General features: G+C 43.5%; 2 protein-coding genes across 2 annotated transcripts in view; both read right to left on the bottom strand.

Moving 5' to 3' along the window:
• The window catches only part of RETREG1 (reticulophagy regulator 1), a 55,776-nt gene extending 43,932 nt beyond the window's left edge, over positions 1 to 11,844 (bottom strand). The window contains exons 1-3 of the mRNA XM_054985031.1: positions 11,651 to 11,844; positions 1,407 to 1,513; positions 1,078 to 1,108 (exon numbers count right to left, since the gene is read on the bottom strand). Of these exons, the coding sequence (XP_054841006.1) occupies positions 1,078 to 1,108; positions 1,407 to 1,513; positions 11,651 to 11,826 (314 nt within the window). The 5' untranslated portion in view covers positions 11,827 to 11,844. The remainder of the gene's footprint in view (positions 1 to 1,077; positions 1,109 to 1,406; positions 1,514 to 11,650) is intronic.
• A 10,615-nt stretch (positions 11,845 to 22,459) lies between these two features.
• MYO10 (myosin X) overlaps positions 22,460 to 24,155 on the bottom strand; it is a 226,595-nt gene continuing 224,899 nt past the window's right edge. The window contains exon 41 of the mRNA XM_054984586.1: positions 22,460 to 23,540. Within this exon, the coding sequence (XP_054840561.1) occupies positions 23,430 to 23,540 (111 nt within the window). The 3' untranslated portion in view covers positions 22,460 to 23,429. The remainder of the gene's footprint in view (positions 23,541 to 24,155) is intronic.

Raw genomic sequence — 24,155 nt, forward strand, 5'->3', positions numbered from 1 at the left:
CAGTCTATGTCACTAATTCCAACACATTTTGCACAAAATTGTGTCTTCTGCAGTCAGATAAGGCAATCGTACACTTGTGCATTTCTATCTTGCTATTATAATTCAACCTTGCAAGGAAGTCACACAACTATGGAAGATAACCCTTCCACAAATTCATCAGTGAAGAGTTGTTTACCATAGAAAAGCAGCAACTACAGCACTTTAGCATCGACGGTATAAGTTGCAGAGTTATTACAGCTACCACTTTTAGAAAGCAAAACTGAATGAGCATCAAAACGAAACCATTCTGTAAGCACACGAGTCCAATAGAGATTTAATAAAGGGACCGTGTACATAGTTGTCTATGCTGTGGCAGTAATAAGGTCAGATGTCTGAGTAATAAAAGCAGCTAACTTCAAAAATTAAACTCGAACACAGGCCATCAAAAACAGAACATTAAAAAAGCAAGAAAGATACTGCAAATATGAAGTTGATTTACTTCAATATATAAATTATTTTCCTGTTAATTTAATATATATATATCCTGGTTTTTTATTTATTTATTTATTTATTTATTTATTTATTTATTTATTTATTTGTGTGTGTGTGTGTGTGTGTGTGAGTTTTATATTTCGATAAATAATTTCTAAAAAACCTGGACAAAGTGGCTTATAAGCAACATTGAGCTGGAGGAAATTCCTCCAGCCAAAAGAGCCTTCCTCCAACCTAAGAGGCACTTCCATTACAGGAAGAGCCACTTAAGCTAAACTTTGCTCTGCAAAGCGGTAGGGCACATGCTAGTATTTCGCATCATTAACAAATGAGGATCAAAAAAGAACATTCAGCTTGAGCAGCTTTTTGCAAGCTATTTTCCTCAGAAAATCATCAGAGAGATCCCGAAAATGGGGAGATTGGCAATTGTATGCTAGCTTCCCTACCACTAACTATCTTCTCCAGCCCCAAGCTATGGTGGAATGCTGGGCATGTTCTAGGCTATACTCTCAATCCAAAAGAACATCCAAGCAGTCTGTCTAGAGCAATACTCATAAGTCCCCAACAGAATAAAAAATTAAGTGAGAGTCAGTCATCACTGCTTACCTGTCAGCGAAGCTTCGCCATAACTGTGCACCTGAAATCAAGACATGAATAATCAATACATATGCACTTTCTCCTGCTGCAATAGCAATTGTGCAAAAGTGTGGCACAGGGTTCTGTGAATCTAGGGAGTAACACCCACCCACTGGCACATGCAAACTCTCAGGCATGTCTATAGTGGGCCTCTGGACTGTGACCTTAAGTCTAGATATTGAGGGAGACATCTGTATGCAGCTTTATTCCCAGAAATCTCCCCTTCTATTTGTGGTCTATTTATATTATTACTGAATGCCCATGATAGTGCATCTTGAAATTCTGAAGCAGTGCCTTACCTCTTGCTTTAGACAAGACCAGTTCCTTCATTATCTGCATTATGACAATTCCAAGGAGTATGAGTGAAATCAGGTGATACATCCTCCAAGGAGTCAGCGCAAGGAACCTAAGAGGGGAAAAAGTAGAAAAATCACTTAAAATGTGTCGATGAAAGAAAGTCAGAACGGGACAATTTAAGGCCCATCTTTTATGTTATGAGGTTATGGGTCAGATTACACCTACCATGAATAGTTGAACTGAAAGGGGAAGTTGATCAGGTGCTGCTGAAGAAACAAAGACTAATCTGCAGGTGAACAGGAATTATGGAGATGAGTGATACAGGGTTGTGGCAAGCGGGAGGAGAATTTTCTGAAGAGCCAGATGGAGGTTTGCTTCTGAGACCTTTCTGAGGGCTGGATGGATATCTGCACTACTTCCCTTTGATCTGCAGCTGCTGACCATTTGGATCCCAGGCCCAGGGCCCCACCTCCACCCCCCTCTGTCTCTTCACAGATAATGCTGCTTGCTAGCCTGGCTATTTCACTGGGGCACCGTGCAGGGAGGCACGAGCCTCTTGGCTCGATCTGAAAGGAGAGAGCACAAGGGCTCTTGGCCCGGGGTGTGCAGCCGGGGAGCAGCCACCAACTACAAGAGTTGGAGGACAAGAGAGGATAGGAGGAACATCACTATATTATGAACTGCATCTAGGATGAGCACAACACCTGCTCGACACTGCTTGAATAATTATACCATGATTGGAGCCCTAGTCGAGACCACCAGTATGTTTGATACCCCAATACGTGGTTGTGGGGACTAATCCTGAGATCCTTACTTACTACTTACTTGCATGGTGAAAATGTCTGGCAATGTACTATTCAAGTGCAGTTGGGAGCTGGTAAATATGGGAGTGAGACTTACCAAAGGCACCCAGCATCAAGCTGTAATTCTCGCTGCTTATCCAACCTCTCTAGTATTCCACCTGCTGACAATGGGGCCACTTCCACCACCACCCTGCTACAATAATACTATGCAATATCAGATCTGTTAGGAACAAGGTTGCATGCATTGCTGGGATGTTGCAGGAAGAGAAAATTGATATGGCTTCCCTAACAGAGACCTGGACGCAGGAAAATGACAAGGTGTGTTTATCACAACTAACTCCCCCTGGCTATGCTGTCCTAAATCAACCTCGCTATGGTAGCCGGGGCAGAAGGGTTGCTATTATTCTTCGTGAGTCCTTCAATTTCCACAGATCTCCAGTACAAGCTATAGCTGGTATTGACTGCACGCTCCGGTCTCTGGGAATTAAAGACAGACTGGGGGTATCCTGCTTGTTTACAGACCACCCAGCTCCCCCATAAGCACCCTTTCTGAGCTGGCAGAGCTGTTAGCAGACATGGTGTTGGAGACAACTAGACTTATTGTCCTGGGAGACTTCAACATCCATGCTGAGTGTTCCAAGTCGGGCCCTGCTCAGGAATTTGTAGCTTCCCTGCCAATGCTAGGCCTCTCTCAAATAGTGTCAGGCCCCACACACGAAAAAGACTTAATATTTTGCACTGAGACTTTGAGGGAAAACCTTGGCTCAACATTGGAAATTTGGCCTGAACCATGGTCAGACCATCATCTGCTGAGAGCAAAAGTGAATATAGCCCCAACACCCCACAAAATGGGAGGTCCAGTTAAAATGATTCACCCACAAAGGCTCATAGACCCTTCCAGATTCCAAAATGCCCTGGGGGATTTTAGAATTCCAGGCACATGCTCCACAAAAGCTGCTGTAGGAGCGTGGAACACAAAGCTCCTTAAAGTTATTGACACCATTGCTCCTTGTCAACTCCTCCGGCCTTTGGGACAGAAGCCAGCACCATGGTTTACCATGGAGCTGGCTGACCTGACGAGGGCCAGAAGATGTCTAGAAAGACGCTGGCGCAAAACTCGCACAGAAGCTGATAGAGCTTGCTACAGAACACACTGGAGGATCTATGAAGCAGAAATAAAAGGAGCAAAGAAATGTTATTTCTCAGCAACCACTGCGTCATCTAGTGCACAACTGTCCCAGTTGCTCAGGATATCCAAACACCTTCTAACCCCTACACCTGAACCTTTACAGTCCCAAGAACAGACAATTAGCTGTGAGGCCTTTGCTAAGTTTTTTTTGCTGATACCATAGTATGAATATGCTCTGATCTAGATGCTAGCTGAAATACAAACGAGACAGAAGAAATGCTTAATACACCATCTGGCCTACATTTGGACTGCTTTGAACCAATTACAATGACAGACCTTAACGGGATCCTGGCATCTATGAAAGCCACTATTTGCACACTCAATCCTTGCTCATCTTGGCTGTTAAAGTCAAGTAAAGTTCACATAAGTGAACCACTGAGATCTATTGAAAATCAATCGCTAACTAAGGGCTCCTTCCCCCAGCCACTCAAACAGGCAGTTATCCATCCACTAATTAAAAAATCATGCCTAGACAAAATGGATGTGGCCAATTATCGCCCAGTCTCTAATCTGCCCTTACTTGGCAAAGTGATTAAGAGAGCAATAGCTGACCAACTCCAGATCTTCTTGGAAAATGCTAGTGCTCTAGACCCTTTCCAGTCTGGATTAAGACCAGGGCATGCGACAGAGACGGCACAAGTAGCATTAGTGGATGATCACTGTCTGAATATAGAAAAAGGCCATGCCTCCTTATTGCTCTTCCTGGATCTGTCTGCAGCCTTTGACACAGCAAATATGCAGATGACACCCAACTCTATATCTCACTATCCAGGCCCCCACAGGATGCAGTAGAAATCTTAAGAGCGCTACCTGACTGCCGTGGCAAAATGGCTGAAAAATAACAAATTGAAATTGAACCCAGACAAGACTGAAGTGATGCTTGTTGGGAAGGCAGAGATCTTGAAAGACGTACTCCCCACTTTCAATGGAGTTCGTCTGACCCTTGCAGACTTGGTTAAGAGCCTAGGGGTTATACTGGAGCCAGCACTATTACCAGAAAAACAAGTTAAGGCAGTTGCAAAAAATTCTTACTACAATCTCGCTCTAGTCTGGAAGATGGCTTCTTACCTCAACATGGCTGACCTGGCCACCTGGATCCATGCTATGGTAACATCAAAACTTGACTATTGTAATGCACTATACATTGGTCTCGCATCTAGGAGGCTCCAATTGGTGCAAAATGGTGCAGCTCAATTGTTAGCAGGAGCGAGCAGGAGCATTTACATCACTCCCATCCTACAGTCACTCCATTGGCTACCTATCAGTTAGCGTGCTCAATTCAAGGTATTGGTTATTACAAACAAAGCTCTTTGCGGCCTTGGCCCAGCATACCTACAGGACCACCTGCCTCCCTGTGTGCCTCCACTGCAGCTTTGCTCATCAGAACAGGGTCTCTTGCAGGTACCAGCCTGCATATGGATGAAATCAACAGCCCACACATGGGCTCTCTCTGTGGTGGCCCCTACCCTGTGGAATGGCCTGTCTGAGGTCAGGAGAGCCCCCATTCTCCTGGCTTTCCACAAACGATGCAAAACTGAATGACTCAAAAAGGCTTTTTACTCATATAGGAGGGAAGTATTGTAGGGAGGGGGTCTCAGATGCTTTACTAATGAGTTAGGGACCACAGACTTCACCACTATGTCGCCTTGCACATTATCTGTTGCTTTAAATATGTACTCCTATATACTACCTGTGCTTCATATTATTTAATGTCAGTCCTAGAATTATGTTCTGCTCCAGCAATTCTTCCAACTCTGTATTGGATCCTTGCTAATGCTATGTCTTTGTAAAATCCTCTGACATTGTTTATGGAAATGTCCTTGATATTGACTGTACTAATCTCACACTATGTAATAATCCACCTTGTGTCTCAGTGAGAAAGGCGGACTATAAATGACATAAATAAATAAAGTCTTGCTAGAGCTGGTGAATTACAATAGTTAATTGCTTGAGTAGGTAATTACCAGCTTCATACTTTGGTCATGAACTCGCTGGACAGCTCAAGCCAAGTCACCTTCTCCCCACCTGAAGACCCTTCCCAGTCTGTGGTACGAAGATGATAACAGTGACTTTAAATGGTTACTGCCAAGATTTCCAAGCTAATGTGAAGCACTATGAACAATTAACTGTTAGCATTATGGAAGTGAGTAGGAGGGTGGAGGAAAGATGGCTGCCATTGTGAACTACAGCCAAATCTAACAAATCTGACATCTGATGCATATTATTGAAAAGGTTCCAGCCTACAAGGGTCTCTAAAGAATTCAGTAGTTCAAAGAAGTCATTAAAGTTTCCATTTTCAGCACCACACAAAAATGTTTCATATGAGATTGAAGAGTTCTCACATGACTCCCAAGTAGGGATCTCAATCCCTGCTTCCAGCTTTCACCCCCCACCTCTTACCCGGCCAGCGTGGGGAAAAGGCAGGGAGAAGAGGCCCAGAACCTCCCAGGCAACAGCACAGTGGGTGCGCTTCCAGAGGCTGTGATGACATCACTTCCCAGAAGTGATGTCACAAGCTGGGTGGTGGGCATGTGCCTGTGCTTCACAGGGACCAATTTTGGCCCCCAGTGGACTGAACTGCCCCACGCAAAGCATGGGAGCACGCCTCCTGCTGGTGCGATGACATCACTTCCTGGAAGTGATGTCATTGAGCAGGTGCTGGGAGCGTGCTTTGCATGTGAGAAGACAACTCCTGGTAAGTGCCAAGTCCTCCCTGTCCCACTGGGTACAGCAACCTGGCAACCCCATTCCCAAGCCTCTTCCCCTCCCCAATTCATGCTTCATTTTGACTTCTACCTATCATGTTTACCTGAAAGGAAAATATCATTGAATATAAGACAACCCCCCCACCCCTAAAAGGTGACACACACTCTTGCACGCAAATTTAAGTCAACCCCCTATTTTTCTTGACAGCACCCCTGGGCAAAAACCTAGTCTTCCTTTTGGTTAAATAGGGACTGTACTATGGATAACCATAATACACAGATGCCAGAAAGCAACTTTATTCAGATTACTTTACTAACACAACAGCAGCACACTATGAACTTTTAAGTAAAATAGCACCATTTCAAGGAGATAGATTTTTAGTATGATGTTTAAAACAAATGACGTTGGCGCACTGATGCATTTAGTCTGAATATTAAACATTCTAGTGAGACTGAGAGCCAGCCTACTCACACTGATGGAAAGCAGTGTGGCTCTATTTCTTTAAAATTCTAAAGGTTCTTCCATACTGGTGGCCTCTAGAGATAGGCACTTCAGTCGCTGTATCTACAGACCCTTGCCAGATAGGGAGGATTTATCATCGCAGGCCAACCTAAGGTCAGTGTGGTGCAGTGGTTAGAGTGCTGGACTAGCAGCTGGGAGACCAGAGTTCAAATCTCCACTCTGCCATGGTGAGCTTGGGTCAGTCACGCATGCTCAGCCCAACCTATAGCACAGGGCTGTGTAAGGATAAAATGGAAGAGGGAAGAATGTTATTGTGAACTACTTTTGGTCCCCCCACTGTGAAGAAAAAATGGTTATAAGTATCTCAATTTTTCCCATTGTTACTTCTCATGCAATCTTCCCAAGACTAGCCACATAAGAAGTGGAAGGGGAAAAAGTCCCACCCAAAGAAGACGAGTCCTCCTCTTTCAGAGAGCTGCTGCTGCAGATCGTATCCAGTGAATGCAGCTTCCTTCTTCCTGAAAACTCAGGGGGAAAGGCAAAGGAAAGCCAGTGCTCTAAGTCAGCCGAGAAAGGCTGCTTTCCATGTGCTCAGGGGACAGTGTAATTTGATTGTGATGATAAGGCATGGGAACGATCTTGCCAGTGGTACATGCCCTGGTAACATCTAGATTAATTACTGCAACACACTCTGCAGGGTTGCCCTTCAAGACTGTCTGGGAGCTACACTTGCAACAGTATGCTGCAGCCAGAGTGCTGACGGAAGTGGGTTGCAGGAACCATATCACCCATATCTTTGTTCCATCTACACTGGCTCCCACTTTGCTCCCTAACTCAATTTAAGGTGCATATATTTACCTTTAAAGCCCTATATGGTTGGGGCTGGCATTCCTGAAGGACCACTTTTTCCCATATGAACCTACTCATCCGCTCACGTAATCCTCAGAGGCCCTGCTTCTGGTGCTCCCACCATCCAAAACTAGACAGGTGGCAACCTGAGAAAGAGCCTTCTTGGGCACAGCACTAAGACTTTGGAACTCCCTCCCCTGGGAGATTTTTTTGGGCCTCCCCTATCCCTGTCATCCACCATTGGGTGAACATTTTATGGCTTGGTGTGTTATAACCCCAGCAACTATTACTGACTCTCCTCCCTTGTCGTGTTGTGTGCGTTTGTGTTTTTAATGTATACTATACATTAAATGTTCATTTAATGCCTCAAATATTTTAATGTTTTGGTGCTGGCTGTCTTGGAGACCCTATTTTGGAGGAAAGGCAGCACAGAAATCTTTTCAATAAATGTGTGAACAGGATGGCAGCTCTACTAGGCTGCTTAAATCTCTTGGGACTTCACTGGGCTTTATGCAACCTTAATGCAGGATGGCAGTCAAGTATTTTTTCAAGAGATCACTAGGCATGACTTTCAGACAAACTGTCAAAGTATAAAGATGTCTCTGCTCATGAAAAGTTCAAAACATTGTTACCTTTCCAAAAAAAGAAGTGATCTGAAATATTTATTGAATTAATAGCAAACGCAAATCCTTTGGCTGCTCTTCTAAATTTAGCATCTTAAGCTAGTATAGCTTTGTCCCCTAGTCTAATATACTTACTGCATTAGACAAGAATGCTACACGTCGTATCTCAAAGGAATCCATCACTTTTTATTTCCGCTCAGTAACATCCAAGTTGGAAAAAGTACAAAGAAAATTAAGAAGGAAAACTTGGATTTGGGTCAGTTACACACATTCTCAGCCTAACTCTCCTCACAGGGTTGTTGTGAGGATAAAACAGGGAAGAGAATACTGTAAGATGATTTGGATTCCAAGAGGCGAGAAACATAGGGTATCAGATACATACGTAAATAAAGAAACCCACTCTCTGTGCTACTTCTCTATTCTAAAAAGCCTGCTTCCAAAGATGCTGCTTGTAGTTGTTTTTTTTAAAAAGGCACCAGAAGTCAGTTACACACATTTATATGAACTACTTTAAGCTAGATGGCCTGGGTATTTAAAGGACTACCTCCTCCTTATATATATCTGCCTGTTCACAAAGGACTGCTTTGTATGCCCCTTGTGCACCTCCACATCTGAAGGGAGGTGGGAGGCCTCTAGAAGCCAGGCCTTTTGAACTGTGGTGTAGCTGGAGTGTTGGCCTGGGATCAGGGTCAGGACAGTTCCCCACTCTGCCATGGATCTCATGGTATGTGACTTTGGGCCAGTCACAGCCTCTCACAACACAAGGTTGTTGTGAGAGAAAAGGGGGAAGAGGAAATCCACGTACACCACTCCTGAACTCCCTGGAAGAAAGGTAAAAATAAAATGACATAAATACTGTTCCCACACTGGTGACTTAGACACTAGGATTCCGCCCCCCCCCCCCAAGCATTAGTAAATACGGAGAAGCATTATAAGAAGCCAGTTGGGTTCTTTAATATGTTCATATGTACGCAGGTAGATTAAAAACTGGTTGCAATACTGATGCAGTATAGGTTACCCTATCAAGTACTTAAACTACTTGTTTTCTAGAAAAATTCCAAAGGCTAAAGATATTGAACTCATCCTAAGTTACACTGATGTGGACCTCTATCAAAGTACCACAGAGCTTCAAGCTAAGGACAATGTTTAAATGAATATTTTACATAATAGCAAAAGCCTTGCCAAAAACAGAGCGCCCCAAGAAAGAAAGATACCATCAAAGATACCATCCATCCTCCTTTGTTTAAGTAAACATATAAAAACCTTCTATTTGCCTTGCATAGAGAACACACTTACTAGACTAGTCCAATGGTATCTGTTTCCCAACAGACCCGCAGATTGATTGGGAGCGCAGACTGCTTGGTCCCAGGTTGGTTCTAAAGATCTCTATTGGAGTCCTGTCCCTGGGTCTCTCCACTTTTGGAGGCAAGAGGATAGTTATCCCGGGTGGACCCTTTTCCCATCTCAGAATCTCATATCTATTAGACTCATGCCTGCATTGGTGGCTTTAAGGTACTAAGTTACAGCTTACTGTCTGATTTAAATGCCACCCTGTAACAGATGGTGCACACACACACACACAGAAAAATCATACTAAAAGTGTTCTTACAATTGTAGAGATCAGTGGATTACATATTTTTAAAAGCCTGAAAAAGACAGTCTCTCACTAAGCATACCATCAGGAGTTACAAACTGGAGGCTGAAACTAATCTAAAGTCGGAAGGAGCTTACAGCCAGTTTGACAAGAAAGTTTGGAACGTGCTTCAATGTTTCAAATATGTGACATACATTACTGAACTTCATAAAACCAGCCTGCACAACTTGTGACCTACCAAACCTGCACAGCCTTCTACCCATGTAGTAGAACCTGACACATGCCTGATAGCTGTTTTCACTATTCAGGGCGGGAAGGACAAAAGGAAAAGTACTGATCTTTGGTGAGCTGCCATACCTGGCTGGCAGACTGCATTTGCCTTGGCGAATCACAGGTTATGCAGGCCTGCCATACAAACTTGGAAGGAACAAAGACCTTGTTAGCACTGTTCTACATCACCAAAGGTCACTAGATAAAGAATGAAACGAAACAAACAATGGGGTGTGGTTACACCTTACCCTCTCCCCTATCATCTGTGTAATCTCATCAATACTGTTTATCAATTCCTGTATATTCTTTAACAGCAAAAGAATCTTTAAACCAAGTTTAAAATTGAAACAACAGTTAAGCTGATAACCTAAAGTGGATAAGATGGAGAAAGAGAGCAAATATAAAGGAAATAAATAAAACGTAACTGAGTGTTTTGGACAGGAGTAGTAGAGAGCACGAAGAGTCAAAGCAACAGTGCCCTAGAATAATGACAGTTCCAAGAATAAAAACAAATGGCAGACTAGCAATTCGGAATAGAAGAAAAGTAGGATGGTGCCGCCACTCTATTACTGAAGGGAGGAAGAGATCACATGATGTGGGAAGTTGGCACTTCTACTGCCTGCCAATTCTGCAGAATCACCTTGATGCTCAAGGCAACCACTGTGCATATGCACTGACTGTAGCTACCTTTCTGCTACTGTTACATCTCTCTATGTCAGTTCTGCTTCCTCTTTTCCACTAAACACTCTTTAGACTACTTTCACACTCTCCGTCATCATTCAGTCACAGCCAATTAATCTTTCCCTCCCATAAACACATGGCTTGAAAAGCCCATTTCATGCCAACTGCTACACCTTCACTCTCCCCATTGCTTTCAAGCAGTCCTTCCCTCTGCGACCATTAATTTATTCCCAAAGGCTTCCTTTCATTTCCTTTCAGGATGCCCGTCGGGAAAAATCAGCAAAAAGAAAGCAACAAAAGAGGAGAGAGAAGATCTAGTGCAGGGATTGCAAAGGTGTAAACACAGCAGTCTTGCAAAAGAGATCAGTACCTGTTAAACAGAAACAGCCAGAAACTCAGTTTTTAAGGGTGGGGTGGAAGGTACCAAGACGCTGCTCTACCTGGGTGCTCTCAGACCTAGAAGCCGAGGTCTGAGGAAGCTGACGGGGGTTACTCAATATTGAGAGAAAAAGCACTTCATTAAGAACATTGAATATTGGAAGAAAATTGAATAGTGAGAGGAAAAGTCCTCCAACACAAGATGTGGCCGTGGCTATTGGCTTAGAGGGCTTTTTAAAAGGACTGGTCAAATTCATGGAGGAAAGCGGGGCAACAGGAGCACAGATCGCCTTGTGGCATCTTGCAGAGCCACCAAATTGGAGCCCATTATCAGCTTGTGCCAGAAGCCATGGGCTCCGGGCCACAAAACCTTACGCCAGACCACAAGTCTGTGGCCCCTGAAGGAGCCGCAACGCTCCTGCTTCTTCAGGGAGGAAGGCTGCACCGCAAACCAGGTCTACTCGCTGCGTAAAGGGCCCCCAGAGCTGATCTCTGGCCGCGCACCTGCCCCGGTTTCCAGAGGGATCTGCCCGCCCGACCTTGCACACGCCCCAAAGCACCCGCAGCTTCTGGGTCCCCAACCCCGGGAGAGAGAACGAGGCTGGAGGGAGGGCAGGGAGAGGCGGCGGAGCGGGGGCTGGGAGGTGCCGCCGAGGCAGCGCAGGGACCGCGCTGGGCGTCTCTAGCTCACCAGAAAAGCAGGTTGGCGCAGAGGAAGCCGGCCAGGGTGCAGAGCGGCCTCTTCCAAGCCAGCGCCTCCATCGGGCAGCGCCCCTTCTCCGGCTCCCGGTCCGCCTGCTGGCCGCTGCGGGGCGGCGGCGGCGGCTCCTCTGCCCCGGTCATCTCTTCCCTCAAAGCCGCCGACATAATGAAGCAGCCAGCCGAGGCCAGGCAGCTGAGGCGTGTTTACATCCGGGCACACACGCCATTCCCCCTCCCGGGCCAGCCTTAGCCAATAGGGGCCTCCGGGGGGCCTGGGCGGGGCCGGCGGTTGGCTTCGGTAGCGACGCGACCCCACCCCCCTCTCCCAGCTCGCGTAGGACGAGGAAACGGTTAATTGGGGGGGGGGTAAAGTTTCGAGGGGGGATTCGAATTCGCGGCGCGCGCCTGCGCCCGCTTTTGGCGGGCTCCGAAATTGAACAGTGGGCGTCGTCCAAAAGGGAGGGAAAGATGGTAGGATTTGAGTCCAGTGGCACCTTAGAGACCAACAAGATTTTTTTTAGGGTAGAAGCTTTCGAGAGAGATGGAGCTTCCTGAAGTTTCAGGGATCTCTGCTCCCTGGATCTGTAAAAAGGGAGCTTTGACCTTCAAAAGTTCATACCCTGAAAATGTTGGTCTCTGAGAGCAGAACCACAAGTGACAAAAGGCACAGATTGGACACTTGTCTGCTTCCCTCAAGTTTTGATGGGAAATGTAGGCAGCTTGGCGGAATGTTGGACAAGTGACAGTTGAAAAGTCCATTGGACAACAGTCGGAGAGCGAAGCTGCAAGACCAGGATGCCTACATTTCCCATCAAAACTTGAGGGAAGCTGACAAGTGTCCAATCTGTGCCTTTTGTCACTTGTGGTTCTGCTCTGAGGTGCCACTGGACAGAAATCCTCCTGTCCCACTGAAGACCAACACGGGCTTCCTGAAATTACCTATTTGGTTAAGGATTGATTTGGTTCCTTTCGTCGCTGCAAATTCAGTTGTCAAAGCTGCCCCTCACAGATAATGAAGGAAAGAAAGGAATAATTTCTGTCAGGGGAGAGGGAGGGGACTCACTGAGGAGTTATTTGGTAACTTGAGTCTCATGTAAGGAAAAAAACTTAATATTTCTCACATAGGTACCAAATAGACAGATTCTTCTTTGTGTGTGAGTGATTATATATTGCCAGCCAGCAACCTTTGTGCCCTGAGAGTATTTTAAATACAGTTCCTAGGGAATTGGCAGGCAGAAATTAGACATCACCTGGGAGCATTCTCCTGTTTTTAATATTGTTTGGCTCTTGTATTTTAATATTTTAAATTACGTGGAGGAAGTATGTATAGTAAATCAGTAACAAAATGTGCTTGTATGAGGGACTGACAGTTCTCTTGCTGGCCTCCAGTGCATATGGCAGGATGGAAAACCACTTGCTTTATGTGTTGCATACACACATCATGAGATTAATGCTTTTTTAAAAAAGCTTCTCACCTTTCCTCATGGTTTGGGCAAAATCTTGCTTATACCCAGGGGTTTTTTTCTGGGAAAAGAGGTGGCAGAACTCTCAAGAGGGAAATGAGGAAGGAACACACGGGATTCTTTGAAATATTATTTTCAAGCACTATTGCCAACTATTTTCAAGAGGTGCCGGAGCTCCGTTCCCCCACATTCCCCTGAAAAAAAGCCCTGCTTATACCCATTAATACTTCAGTTTGCTTTTATTTAGCCTATGCAAGAGGTGGATTTTGTGATAACATAAAAAGGTAGCAAGTTGCCAATTTTTGGGTTTAATATAATTGTACTGTTTTGGGGGGTGGGATGCTTTTCTTCAGGTATCAAAAGGTACTGGGCTTTCTCTGAATTCAATTATTAGCCAAATGCAGAGTTCTGTCATCAGGACGCATACAGGGACTTATATAACATGTCTGTTGCCAACAAAGGGGCTTCCACCACATTGTATTACTTGTTCACATCTTTAGTAAACTAACAGAATTGTTATAACATCAGTATAAATATATTGTTGGTTTTTACCTGGGCAGCCCAATCCTAAGGGTTGCTGTGGCAGTGGCAGTCAGCCACCAGCATAGCAGTGGTACCACTGGCTGGTTACCTCCAGGGACATTCCCTCCACGGAAGAAAAAGCCTGCCTCTCTGCATGGCCCAGATTGCACAGCGAGTGTGCTAGAGTCCCAAGCAACCCATCCACACTCACTTATCAATGCAATGCCTATCTTCATCCTTGTGAACATCATACATGGGCACAGCCAACCTGTACTTGTCAGTGTGGGCACAGCCCCTAGACACCATGCCCATATGGGGCCAGGCAGGAGACACTGCAATTAGAGGTGTGGCCCAAGGCACTGGGATAACATGGCCAGGGCTCCTGGTTCAATCCCTACATGGAGAGAGACTAGAGTCAGGCCAGCATGGCACAGCTGACATTTTGCCCACACAAATTAAAAAAGGGGGGACAACACGGCTCAGCTGATGTGCTGTTCTGGACATCCATTATTTGGGCTGACATGTCCCTTTGCAATCCCTCTGCTGCATTCAAAGAAGCTGTCCCTGCCATTAGCCTCCTCATGCCCCAGTGTGTCTTCTACTCTGAGACCCCACCCCCCATGCACACTCCACTGACCTGCATGGCTTTTCAGATGCCATCAGGACTGGGGGGTGAAACCCAAAGACCTGCTCCCCTGCAAGAGCATACATGTCCCCCCACCTGCACAATGTGTGAATGGCTAGCCACTTTTCTAAACCATTAAAAGTTTAGTCCAGTTCTTTAGGTTTTTTTGGTAATATTTTTGATGAGCTGTCCATAGTTATACAACTGAGGTAACTGAATTGGAATTTGCACTCCAAAATACTGTAGTGATTCAGTCACCCATTTGAAAAGGAATTTTTTTTACAGGTATTCTACTGAACTTTGAGAAAGATGTACTTAAGAATTTCTGTTTTATGAACAATATCTTAAAACCAGAGGAAATACCTAAAAGAGTGGATTCTTGTATAAAAGCAGGTAGGATGGTTTCTGGATCTCCAACACTTAAAATTATATCTACATATAACCCAATTTATGTTGCTTTTGTGCAGTCCAAATACATTTAATAGCCTGGTGTTGTCTAATTACATAAGCCGTAGGCTCTACAGATTATGCAAATAACGTGAGGCAAGGCACACATCCATCTTGTGCATTTTGTTAAATCAAGTTGTGCGTATATATTCCTATTAACCTCTACTCAAGCTTTTGCATCAGAATATAGTAAGTCTGTAAGCCTACAAAAATAAGACCAAAAATTAATTGCTTTCATCAGATATTTTTTAAAGGGCCATTCCAGTCTATCAAAGGCCTTGTCTATACCAACAGACAAAACTTATGATGGCACTTTAAAAGTTTGTGCATAATGTATAGTATCTAGCATTCTCCTTGCTGGTGACTCTTAATAAATCTTGATTGTTCTTCCTGGATATAATTAGCAAAAAAAAATATGAGTGTAACTTATTTGCCATAATAGATGTAATTTTTTTTTACATCTTGATTTATTAAAGAAATAGGGTGAAAAGATTTGTTTTGATTATAGTATAACTTTTTCAAATTTACTGGATTATAAAATCTCCAGTTGCTTGCTTGATGTTATAAGTTGCACCAGTTTCCAACAATTTCCCCCTCCCTGATTTGGGAGAGCCCTACTAGAGATAATTCACCAGTAATACAGCAGGATTTTAGTCCAGTGGCACACGATTTTCAGAGTGTAAGCTTTTAAGAGTCAGAGCTCCCTTCTTCAGACATAGTAAAGCACTCTCTGCCTCATAACCAGGTCATAAATCAGCTTGAAAAAGATTAAGGGAAGAAATTCAGATATGCCTGGAGTTGCTCTGCCATCACCAAATAACATTATCCCAAAATAGCTAGTTGAACACGGATCTGAGATGTGCCAGGTTATCTTTATCTAGGGAGAGCTTTTTCAGTACAGGCAGACAGGATTTTCCTTGCTGATCTTAATCTTAGGCACATCAGACCCTTAGTTTATAGAACTGTGGATTCTCACAGGAAAAAATAATCATCTAGAGTGCAATAAAGGTCTAATTTTACCTTTTCTGTTGAAACTATGTACATAAGAGTGAGTTGTCTTGACTTTTTAAGTAAATCACTATTTAGCCCCAAGCTTCTGACTGGCATGACCTTCTCCCATTCCTGACTGTCATGATTTATTTCCTATCACTTTCCTTAGGAGCTGCTGATTTGCGTTAAAAGAATCTTCCAAAAGCTCTGCAAACCAAATAATTACCCTCAGGCTACAAGTATAAATAAATCTGATAGATCTGAACACCTTCCTTTTTGCAAACACATAATTTGAATTATGTTGATCGTATTGACTTTCACTGTGTAATCCACCTTAACTATCAGTGAGAAAGGTGGACCAATAACTTTATTTAAAAAAGAGAAACTTTTTTTGTTTTATACCGAAGGAAGTATTAATCTGAACAGGTGAAGTGGATAAACAGAAAGTTTGCGCACATTTCAACATTCTGCTACCAGAATTTAAGGAAAAGGACCAAGGGGAAAAAGGCTTTCCTCCAGTTGATTCTATGCTGCTAACAGGCTGCTGTCAGCAAAACTAGGGAGTATATTTTTGTGGGCGGGAGATCAAAATTGAGTAGAAAACATAAATATCAGCTGTAAATGTTCTAATGAGTCTTTTCTTCTGCTGCTTCAGGAGAAACTCAGCACGTCATCTTTTGGAGGCGCTGCGCATTGGAAATGCTTCACGTCCCCCAGGTAATACAAAACTGTAAGTATTGCTTGGAATAAGAGATTTTGGAAAGTTATCACATGGGCTCTTCTGGGTGTTTCTTGTATCTGAAGCACTGCAAAACTTAGAAGGCGCTCATAAAAATGGGTTAACCTATTTTATCGTCACAATAAACCAGTGAAGTGGGCTAGGTAGATAGTGATAGGCCAAAGGCTTTGGGGATTTGTACCCAGGTCCTCACGGTTCGTCATTCTGTAAACTATCTTGGTTCTCACACCAGTAAGTTATTCATATGAAGCTACACTGGCATCATATTTTTCCAATAAAGGTTGTAGAACTCAAAACACTGGAATTTTTATTAATCTCAGAATATAAATTTTCTGCGTGTCCATTATATTTTTCTTCGGAATGGAAGTAATTTTTTTAGCCCTGTTGGCAGGGCTTTTTTCTGGGAAAGAGGTGGGGGATCTCTCTATTACCTCATGTGCGCGCATTAAGCGCACATGCTGCCGGAAATGCATGATGATGTCACTTCTGGGAAGTGACACTGCTTCCTGGAAGTGATGTCTCTTCCTCTTCACTGCCACTGCCACGTGAAGTGGCAACAGCTAGAGGGTATTAGGGACTTTAAAAATGATTAGGGAAATGTGTGGATGAAAAGTCTATTCTATATCATGAGTGGCAGTGGGTCATTTTCAGGAAACATTATTTTCTCTAGTGTGTCTATTTTGAATTTATTGCTGCACTATTATTTAAAGGAAAATAAGGTTGTTTTCCAGGACCAAAATCAAATTATTAAATTAACTAGCCATGTAATCCAAAGCAACACCTTTCCAAGTCCCTGAAGTCAGTGGGTTTAGAAGGCTGTAACACAACTTAGAAATGCGCTCTCTCTCTCTCTCTCTCTCACACACACACATCTGCCCTACTATAAGCCTATTTAAAGTCATACTGGAACTCAAAGCAACTTAGGTCTTCTCCTCTGTCTCCTCCATTTTCTCAGCACTGCCACCTCCATTGAATGCTGCAGCCAGCTGCCTGCGGCCTCCTCCAGCCTGCAGCACTGGGCCCTAGTGGTGAGCATGGAGGAGAGCCCGTATGGGTGGGTGGGTGGGTGGTTGCTGCGGCAGCAGCCGCTGCCACGTCCAAATACTGTGGCTGGCCGCCTGCAGCCTCCTCCGGCCTGCAGTGCTGGGCCCGAACAGCGGGCATGGAGGAGAGCCCGCATGGGTGTGTGCTCCTAGCAGCAGCAGCAGCCACCGCCACCTCCAATCATGGCAGCTGGCCACTTGCGGCCTTCTCCAGCCTTCAGTGAAAGAAGGTAAAGAAAGGAACGAAGAAGAGACATGGAAAGAGAAAGAGAGGGAGGGAAAGGCCGGGGAAGAGGCTGAGGAAGCAGGCGGCATGGGAGAATCTCCACCCAGGGAGGTGGCCCATGGGTCTTTGGGTGCTGGGGGCGGGGCCACCAGTCACGTGATCTTTTTTAAAGAGGTGTCGGATCTCCAATCTGGGGAGATCCGGCTGAAAAAAGGCCATGGATGTTCGTGATATCCTCCTTTATGGCTTCCTGGAAGAATATTCCACTAATTTTACATGTACATAGAATTTTGAATCTTGCATTTACTCCTTTTGCCATAGGACTGCTTAGAGATTGTGAGTTTGTGGCTTTTTAAAATATATGCCTCCCCTCCAGTCAACCTGCCTCAGGCAGTTCAAAAAATGAAACATAATAAAAACACAAAACATTAAAACTTGTTATTTAAAACCCAGCATTAAAATATTAAACTATTACAATACATCACCCAGAAGTGTAGTGCTGTCCACCTGTTCAGCTCCTGGACTCTTCTGTTTGCAAATTTGAGGAGTGAGATGTTGAAAACACTCTGAGAAATTTTCCCAACTTGCAAACAGTCATCCAAATGGTCATAGGTCTACCATGATCTGTTTTTGGATTTGAAGTATTTAATTGTTGTAAAGATTGATTCAGAAAGATAAAAGGGTCTCAAGAAAGATTTAACCTTTGCAACAGCATTCTCAGCAAAGGAAAAAGAATTGGACCCCAATAGGTTCCCAAAATTCTCATAACTCGTATGAAATTTTAATTCCAGAGCATTTTGGAGGTGTGCTGTTTTCAGTTCTGTATCTTCTTCCGGATCCTGAGATGCTTCCTCAACTGATACAACCATTTCTATTATATCAACTGGGCTGAATTACAAAATAACAATAATATTTGATATACCACCCTTCAGGACAACTTAATGCCACTCTCAGAGCAGTTGACAAAGTATGTTATTATTATCCTCACGACAATCAACCTGTGAGGTGGGTGGGGCAGAGAGAGCTATAACTGACTCAAGGTCACCCAGCTGGCTTCCAACGGAGGAGTGGGGAATCCAACCCGGTTCTCCAGATTAGAGTCCTGCTGCTCTTAATCACTAATGTCACCATTGCTTTGATGTCAACAAACTATCACAATCTGATATTGAAATGGTCTTCAAACGTGTCAAGGTGGCCAACAAAATTCTGTTGTCAAATTTGCCATCTCCAAACATCTGCTTCACTGTTGGAAAATGAACAAGTGAATTATTTCTGAAGTATGACTTCCTTTCCTTTAATGATACAGCCCTAGCCTTAAAATTAACCGTACTGATTTTTTTTAAAAAAATCATTTCCTCTATAAATCCACCTTAATTATAAAAGTCTTCTAATTAGTGCGACTTCCCCAACTTCAACTTGTATCTGAAGGAGGTCACATAAGAAATATCAGAAATAATCTCTGTCCTTTCCTTGAAGACTGGGGTTCAAGTTTTTTAGTTTTGTGTTAAGAAAAGCCAAATCCAGCAATCAAAACTTATCATATAGTTGATCAACATGCTAATCTTTGGACTCTAAAAACTGCTTGAAGTCTCACAACAACCTTCCCATCTCAGCCATCTCAATTCTGTGGACAGTTTCAGACCTCTGTACTCTGTATCAACATCATCCAGAGGTGTCTTAAGAAAGTCTGTTTCACAAGGATGCAACCTGAATAAAGTTTATTATATTTGTAACCACATCCATGATGTGGTCAACACCAGAGTACTTTATCAAACAAAGCTTCCTGGTGAATGATAAAATGGTAAGAAATAAATTGTGGGAAAGATTCATCTTTTTTGCACAGGGTAATGGACTCACTGATGCAGCCAGGGATCATTTCATAGAAAAAGAACTGCAGGAACTCATTAGCATAACTCATTAGTATATGCCACACCCCTTGACATCACCGGAAGTGTGTCAGAAGGCAACACCCACCCCTCAGGCCCCTTTCCCCAAAAATCTCCAGGTGTTTCCTGAAAATAAAGCAGAATGAACTCAAAGCAGCTTACCCTCCTCTGGAGAGCCAGCCCCAGCAGCTCTGCTTGCACGCACGCTTGCATGCACACACTCACTCACTACAAATGAAAATAAAGCAGCAGAATGAAGTCAAAGCTGCTTCCCCTCCTTTGGAGAGCCAGCTCTAGTAGCTCGGCTTGCACGCACGCACACTCTCTCTCTCTCACTCACGAGTCACGAATGAAAATAAAGCAGCAGAATGAATTCAAAGCAGCTTACCCTTCTTTGGAGGAGGGTAACTCACTCACTCACTCACTCGTCACAAATGAATATAAAGCAGCAGAATGAATTCAAAGCAGCTTACCCTCCTTTGGAGAGCCAGCCCCAGTAGCTCGGCTTGCTTGCTTGCTTGCACGCACGCACTCACGAGTCACAAATGAAAATAAAGCAGAATGAATTTAAAGCAGCTTACCCTCCTTTGGAGAGCCAGCCCAAGCAGCCCGGCTTGCATTCTCTCTCTCTCACGAGTCACGAATGAAGCAGAATGAACTCAAAGCAGCTTACCCTCCTCTGCAGAGAGCCCTCACTGCTTGCAGGCCTGGAGGACAGGCCACACGGTTGCTGCCCCCCCTCAGCACGACCGCCCACCCCCAGGTTCCTACCAGGGAATCCAGGAGGTGGTGGTGGGGTGGTGGTGGGATGCAGCTCACTACTGCTAGTGCCAATGGTGTCAATGAATGATCGTTTGTGAAGAGAGACATTTATTTCCAAACACAGTATTTGAAAGTGAACTATATCTTAATGTTTTGTGTGTCCTTTCAGAGGTCGTACTTTGAGGAGCTTGAAAACCATCCTTGTAACAACCGGCAGCTGTGAAGTGTCCATCATGCCTTTGGATACATCAGGCTGGGGGGAAAACCACCAACCTTTCTGCAAGTCAGTTAGTAACTGTTTCAGGTCACCTGAAATGGCTTCAGCTCTTCAGTCACACCTCAGCCAAGTCTCAGTGTTAAAGTGAGCCTCAAGGTCTCTGAAGCATCCTGTATAACTCTCTGTCCCCATGGAGATGAGAAATGCAGCACCATGACATAGGAGGCAGGATCCCCTAGAGAGAAACGTATGTCAAGGAAGAAAGGGTTGCATCTAGGGAAGCAAATCTCACGATAGCACACTGAGGAAGGCCATAATTACTTCTATTTTCAGGTGATAAAGTGAAATGACTGGAACTACATGGGAGAAATAAGATATAAACAGAGTACACAAGCCAAATACTCGCTTGCATATTATATGAACATGTACAATCTGCATACTAAGGGACAGAGTGAAGTGGCCTATAGATTGCCAGTAATGTTCTTTCCCCCATTAACACTTCTCTTTTACTTGAGATTTAGTAATGACATTTGTATAATTTGGACAGATAGGAATGAAGTCCTTGAGAAATTTCACTAAGACTTCAGCAACTTTCATTCTGTCATTCTGACAGTCTATCCAAAAAGTACAGTTTCTAGACAACACTGTACAAATACATGATTGCCGTCTAAATGCCAGAAACCTACTGATCACCAAGCACCTCTACATGCACTCTAGTCACCCTAAACATAGCAAACAATGTCTATAACCAGGCTCTATGCTACAGCTGCATATGTTCCAGTACCTCTGACAGAAATTCTCACCTGAGGAATCTACAGTAGACAGTTTTGGAATTACAATACCACTTGATGTAGTCAGGCAACAGAATGGTACCCAGGGATAACTTGCTACAAGATAGGCCCAAACAAAGCAACAAGAGAACACCATTGGTGGCCACATACAGGTCGCAGATTAGACCAGTTCAATGCATGATTATGCTGCATAATTGTATTCTCTCATCGGCCCTGGGAAGTAGACCTTTCTTTGCCCACAGACAGCCCCCTACCCTTAAACAATTTGTCACTTAAAATAATGAACTACTTAACATGGACTCAGGGACCAGGGCTTGTAAGAAACCAAGATGCCAACTTTGTCCCCAAGTACAGTTTAATAATACAATTACTGTACCTAACCACCACCAGCCATAACATCTCAGGTTCATCAAGTGTCAACAATGCCCTTCTATTCTCTACATCGGACAAATAGACCAGTTCCTATACAAAAGAATAAATGGACATAAATTTGATGTTAGAAATCAGAAACCAGTGAGAGAACACTAAGCTTCCAGGACATTCCGTTGTTGACTTAAGAGAGGCAGTTCTCCTATTGAGAAACTTCAAACGGAGATTAGAATGTAAGAATGCTGAACCAGAATTCATTATCAGGTTCAGGGCAATGCTCCCCCTCCAGGGCAGAATAAGGACATGGAATTTTTATTCCATCACAGATGCTAATTTTCTGCATTTCCTACCTCTATGCATGTCTCCTAGCTCTAATCAAGCTGATTACATTTTGCATTGTACCTCTGCATCCTGACTCCAACTGGCCCTTCTTTGTAATACCCCTCCCACCTTCTGTCTGATAAGGGCTGATGGATCTTCATTCTCATTTGTATCTGGCAAAGTGAGCTTTGATTCATGAAAGCTTATACCGCTGAATATTTTTTTTGGTCTTTAAAGTGCTTCTGGACTCAAATACTGCACCCTAATTAGGTTTATTCCCCCCCCCCCCATAACTTTCCTATTAAGGATCAGAAATCTGCTGTCATTGATTTATTGACAAATGTTGATCAGAAAATCTATTTGTGAGCTGTATTTGCAACTAAAACAAACAAAGTAATTTATTTTTAAAAGAAATGTTTAATATCTTTTTAAAAAACTTTATAAACTCAAGACAAATGATAGAATATTGTATTGAGAATGGCATTTCCATATTAAGGGCAGTCTATAAATACATTTTCTTTCAACTACATGTATTTTCTATAATACAGCAGGTACAGAAATGCAGGTGTGTTACATACATATGTAACAAAGGATGGAAATAAATTTTTTAGAAGAAAATACAATAAAAAAATGAAAATTCTGAAATTTGTTAATAAACCTGACTATTAAAGAAAGTCTACAACTGGACAACTATAGCTCTCATCTATTAAAATGTACAGAAAGACTGTTTACACCATTGCACATTATTCTTCCCTTTACTTTTCTCCTCGCTTCACAACCTTTAAAAGTTAGGTGCCGACCCGGGTCATATGCATGCACACATATGAAAGGAAAGGGGGGGGGGGGGGAGAATACAGCGTTGTGAATAAAGTCTGTAAGGAAAGCCGCCTGCAGCATTCCAACCAAGATGCTTCTTTTCTTCGTCACGCATGAACCAGCCAGTTGGTTAGTGCAAGACGGCCAAATTAGCTCTTTCTTAATATGCTAAGTGGTTTGTTTAAAAAAAAATACATCCCCTCTGATAATACAACAACGGTCAATACAAGTTCATTTTAATCTATTTAAGGCACTTCTTCCTGCTCGGAGGGCAGTGTTAAGTTAAGGCATACAGTATGTTATCTAGAGGTAACAAAGCTTTGGAAGGCTTGTTGCTTGACGTAAAGTTGTCAATGAGTTTAGTATGGGGCTATGCAAGCAGCTGTTAGATGAACTTGTAGAACAACACGTATTGATTGAAGGTTCTGCTATAAACTTGGGTGTGCTTTTTTCTTGACAGATGCCTTCAGTCTCCTTATCAAGAGAAGCTGAAACATTGGCAGTGATATATCCTGATAGGAAGGATGCACAACGAGGTGTACTCCTGGGTTTCACCTGAAACTGCCTTGACTTCCATGGCTGCTCACTGATCGAGAGGTACTGTAACGTTTCTTCACAATCATGCTGATATAGGCTTTCATCAGTTTGGCAATGTCAACCACCTGCCAAGACAAAATACAAAATCAATTAACGTACATTTCAACTGACCATATTTTCTCTGTGGGCACATACAAATAGGAGATTTCCTCATTCATACTCTGATAGTGACAAACAGCCAAATTAAAGACAATATGTAAAGAATATTTTTGGTACTGAAGGTAAATTATGTACTTGCAGCCCTTTCACATGCATATTTACTGGAAAGTAAGGCCAGTGGAAGTGCCATGGAACTTTTCCCCATGTCCTCCACAATCTCTAAGGTAGCATCTTCAGATATGCTACTTGTTCCAGGTTCATGGCCAGCTAGGCACAGTAAGTATAAAGTTATGTGCTAGGCACAGAGACCTTACTTCACATATAAATTGAGAGGATGTTAGCTGGCAGTAGACTAACTAGGAAACAGATCTTGGGCTGTGGTAGCTAGCTCAAGGAATATACTGACGGTTCGTCACCAATGATTCCTGAGCTGGCTTAGCAGGCAGAGGATAAGAGGAAGGGCCCTCCTAAGGATTAAAAACTGGTTAAACAACAGGAAGCAGAGAGTACATATAGAGGGACAGTTGTCATAATGGAGGGAGTGAGCGGTGGGATCCCACAAAGATCAGTACTGGGGCAGG

Source organism: Eublepharis macularius, chromosome 7 (genome assembly GCF_028583425.1).
Source record: "Eublepharis macularius isolate TG4126 chromosome 7, MPM_Emac_v1.0, whole genome shotgun sequence".
NCBI classification, from domain to species: Eukaryota; Metazoa; Chordata; class Lepidosauria; order Squamata; family Eublepharidae; genus Eublepharis; species Eublepharis macularius.